This window comes from Arachis duranensis, chromosome 3, assembly GCF_000817695.3.
Source record: "Arachis duranensis cultivar V14167 chromosome 3, aradu.V14167.gnm2.J7QH, whole genome shotgun sequence".
Lineage (NCBI taxonomy): Eukaryota > Viridiplantae > Streptophyta > Magnoliopsida > Fabales > Fabaceae > Arachis > Arachis duranensis.
In genome coordinates, this window is record NC_029774.3 from 132,051,907 (window position 1) to 132,055,207 (window position 3,301).

The following is a 3,301-nucleotide window of genomic DNA, read 5'->3' on the forward strand; positions in this document are numbered from 1 at the left end:
GCAGAGATAGCCCGCTCTGTAGGCTCCACTGGTATGGCGGCAGGGCAGTTCCTGGACCTCGAAGGAGGACCAAATGCAGTTGGATTTATACAAGACAAAAAGTACGGTGAAATGGGGGAGTGCTCTGCAGTGTGTGGAGGATTGTTGGCTGGTGCTGAAGATGATGAAATAGAGAGACTGAGGAGGTATGGGAGAGCTGTTGGGGTACTATATGCAGTTGTGGATGATATTTTGGAAGAGAGGTTGAAAGCTAAGGGTGGTAATGACGGGAAAAAGAAAGGTAAGAGTTACGTGGAAGTTTATGGTGTTGAGAAAGCACAAGAGGTGGCTGAAGAGCTTAGAGAAAAGGCTAAGCAAGAATTGGATGGATTTGAGAAGTATGGGGAGCGTGTGGTCCCTCTTTACAGTTTTGTGGATTATGTTATTGATAGAAGTTTCACCATTGATGAGACCAGAGGATGATGGGTTCTTAGAGTTCAACTATGTATAGTTTTTCGTTGATCTGACCCCGTTGAGGGCTAGCTATTGCATACAGAACTTATTTTAGAGCTTGGAAACGCAGGTCTACAGAAACATCATTTAGAGTTAGATTTTCCACTTATTGTTGGGTTTATGTTCACTATTCAAAGGGACGTGGAAGCCCCCAAGCATGGACCCAAAAACAAGAGAGCATTGTCTACGTGACTATGTTGTTAGATATGCATGATGCCTATATTTCCAGTTTCTATTTGTGATACAAAGTTAACATTACAACTCCCTAAATCAGTATTATCCTTCTAAATATATACATTTTACTCATTATATGTTTTATATTGCATATGAAATTCATATTATAAGATATTAGATTTATTTATATGTTAAATCTGTCGATTTGTTTTATAGTGCCCGGGTGAATTTTCAGTTTAGCTTTATGTATATCAATGTCAAGGTAAGATAAACATAAAAAGGTGAATGCTATCCTACATTCTCTATCTCTAAAGTAACATGTAAGTTACCCTCTCTGATGTATCATATTCTAATCGGGTGTTTATTTTAACCTGAGTTACTTTAATTTCATGAAAGTTAATATACTTTAATCTCATGAAAGTTAATAATATCTTTGGAAGACGGTGACCACGAATAAGAAAATGGAACACCCAATAAGACGGTAATACTTAGAAGGCACAACGACGACAAATGAGTGGAGAGAGAGAGTTGGAGTATAACTTTCGACGACAAACGAGTGGAGGGAGAGAGTTGGAGTATACCTTTTTTGGAAGAATGATTTGGGAGGATAAAACAAGACACTCCAATGAGATGGTGATGCTTGGGAGGCGCAACGACAACGACGAGAAGCGCAACGACAACGACAATGATTTGGGAAGAAAAAACAAAGCACCCAATGAGACAACGACAATGACTTGGGAAGAAAAAACAAAGCACCCAATGAGACGGTGATGCTTGGGATGCCATTTTCTAAGAATAATTTGAGAAGAAAAAATAAGACACCTAATGAGAGGGTGATGCTTGAGAGACATGACGACGAAGAAGTGGAAAGAAGTGAATTAGAGTACCTTTTTTAGAAGAATGATTTGGGAAGAAAAAACGAAACACTAATGAGACGGTGATGCTTGAGAGGCGCAACAACGATGAAAAAGTGGAGAAGGTAACTCAGGTTAAAATAAACACCCAGTTAGAGTATGACACATCAAAAAGGATAATTTACATATTACTTTAGATAGGGTAGGATAGCATTCACCACATAAAAAATCACTAATCTAATAATATTCAGTAACTAAAAATCCAAAGGATTTCAAAGTTAATGATGTACAAAATTAATATTGATTAATTAGTCCAAAGAGAATTTCTGCTTCAACTTCATCGCAATATGCCTTGCCTTTTCTCTCCTGAGACAAAATAAATTTAAGTATAAATTAGTTTATCAAACATATTTTTATATATAGAAAAAGGATCACTTAAGGCGGGAAAAATTTTCACCTCTGCAAATGTGCGCTTTTTATTCATAAGTTTAGTCTTTGATTTATCAACAATTGACTTTATCTGAAGGATGAATCATAAAATGATGAAGTAACATAAATATATATGTAAATAAGAAAATATGGATATCAAAAAAGAAGTTTGGCTATATCTGTTCTTGCTCTTTTTTTATTTTACTTTTTGTTAATAGTTTAGGATCTTTCTCTCGAGTAGCACGGAGATATTCCCTTGCTTCAATATGTTAGAAATGAAGTAAATTATTAGTAACCTAAGAATTGATTTCCAACAAAAACAAAACTCGTTTTGCTAACCTTTTCTAAGGTAGGTTCATACAGGCATGGAGTGTCATCCTCTTCATAATAAGGTACAAATGTAAATAATTGTTGAATGACTTCGTTTGCCTAATATAACAACGATAGAAAAATTCAAATATTTGATAATATATAAGAGTTATATTTATTAATTATGTAGTAATTTTTTAAAAGCTAACCATCATATAATTTGAAAATTTTTCTTCTCCCAGAAAATTCTTGAGAAACTTGAGCTATTCATAAAAGAGAAAAAAGTGTTAGAAATAAATCAAAATTAAGAACAAACTAGGACCAAGTAAACAATGAATAAATATTGTATGTTTAGAGCAATGAAAAACAAACAAAAGTATACCTGTATAATTGAAGACCATGATGTTAGAATTAATTTTTGTCTATCAAATCTTTCGTAATATTTGGACACTTATCTTTCTTAAAGTACATTAAAACGTCCCAGTCGGCTCTAGCAGTATTGTTGAACATTTGTTTAAGAGGAAGTGCAGTTTTAGCTTCCGTTGAAGTACTCTCTAATTGCTTCAAAATGATGTCTTTGATGTATTTCCTTAATCCATCGTAAGACTCTAATAATAATGCTTCACCGGCAGCAACGCAAGTTGCATCCTTTTTGAGTAATGTTAAGAACCGAGAAATTGCCCTGCATCAAGAATCATTAATTAAAGCAAAGTTAAACATTCATCAATTTCTTTTTAATTTCAAATAAATATCAATTTTATGGATTTTAACACTGGGTAATTAGCCGCAAAAAACAAAATTGTACGATGTATATTTTTTTCTGTTATTTATAATTTATAACAATGAAGATCATATTAAAGAATTAATTTTTAAGTATGAAAGAATTACATAGAGATTTAATCATGTATTATCACGTTATAAAAAAAATTAATTTTAAACTTATTCAGTTATATATTATCATATTAAAAAATAATAATTTTTATATTTTTGATACATTAAAATTAAATTTTTATATAAAATAAAAAATTAATAGACTTGCTTTT

At 32.6% G+C, this 3,301-nt stretch overlaps 1 protein-coding gene across 1 annotated transcript; it reads left to right on the forward strand.

The window, feature by feature from the left end:
• LOC107481948 (heterodimeric geranylgeranyl pyrophosphate synthase small subunit, chloroplastic) lies at window positions 1–801 on the forward strand (the record flags this gene model as incomplete). The annotated part of the gene is given in 1 exon segment (XM_052259548.1): window positions 1–801. A coding segment is annotated over 1 exon segment (429 nt). The 3' UTR covers window positions 463–801.
• Between the last annotated feature and the right edge of the window lie 2,500 nt (window positions 802–3,301).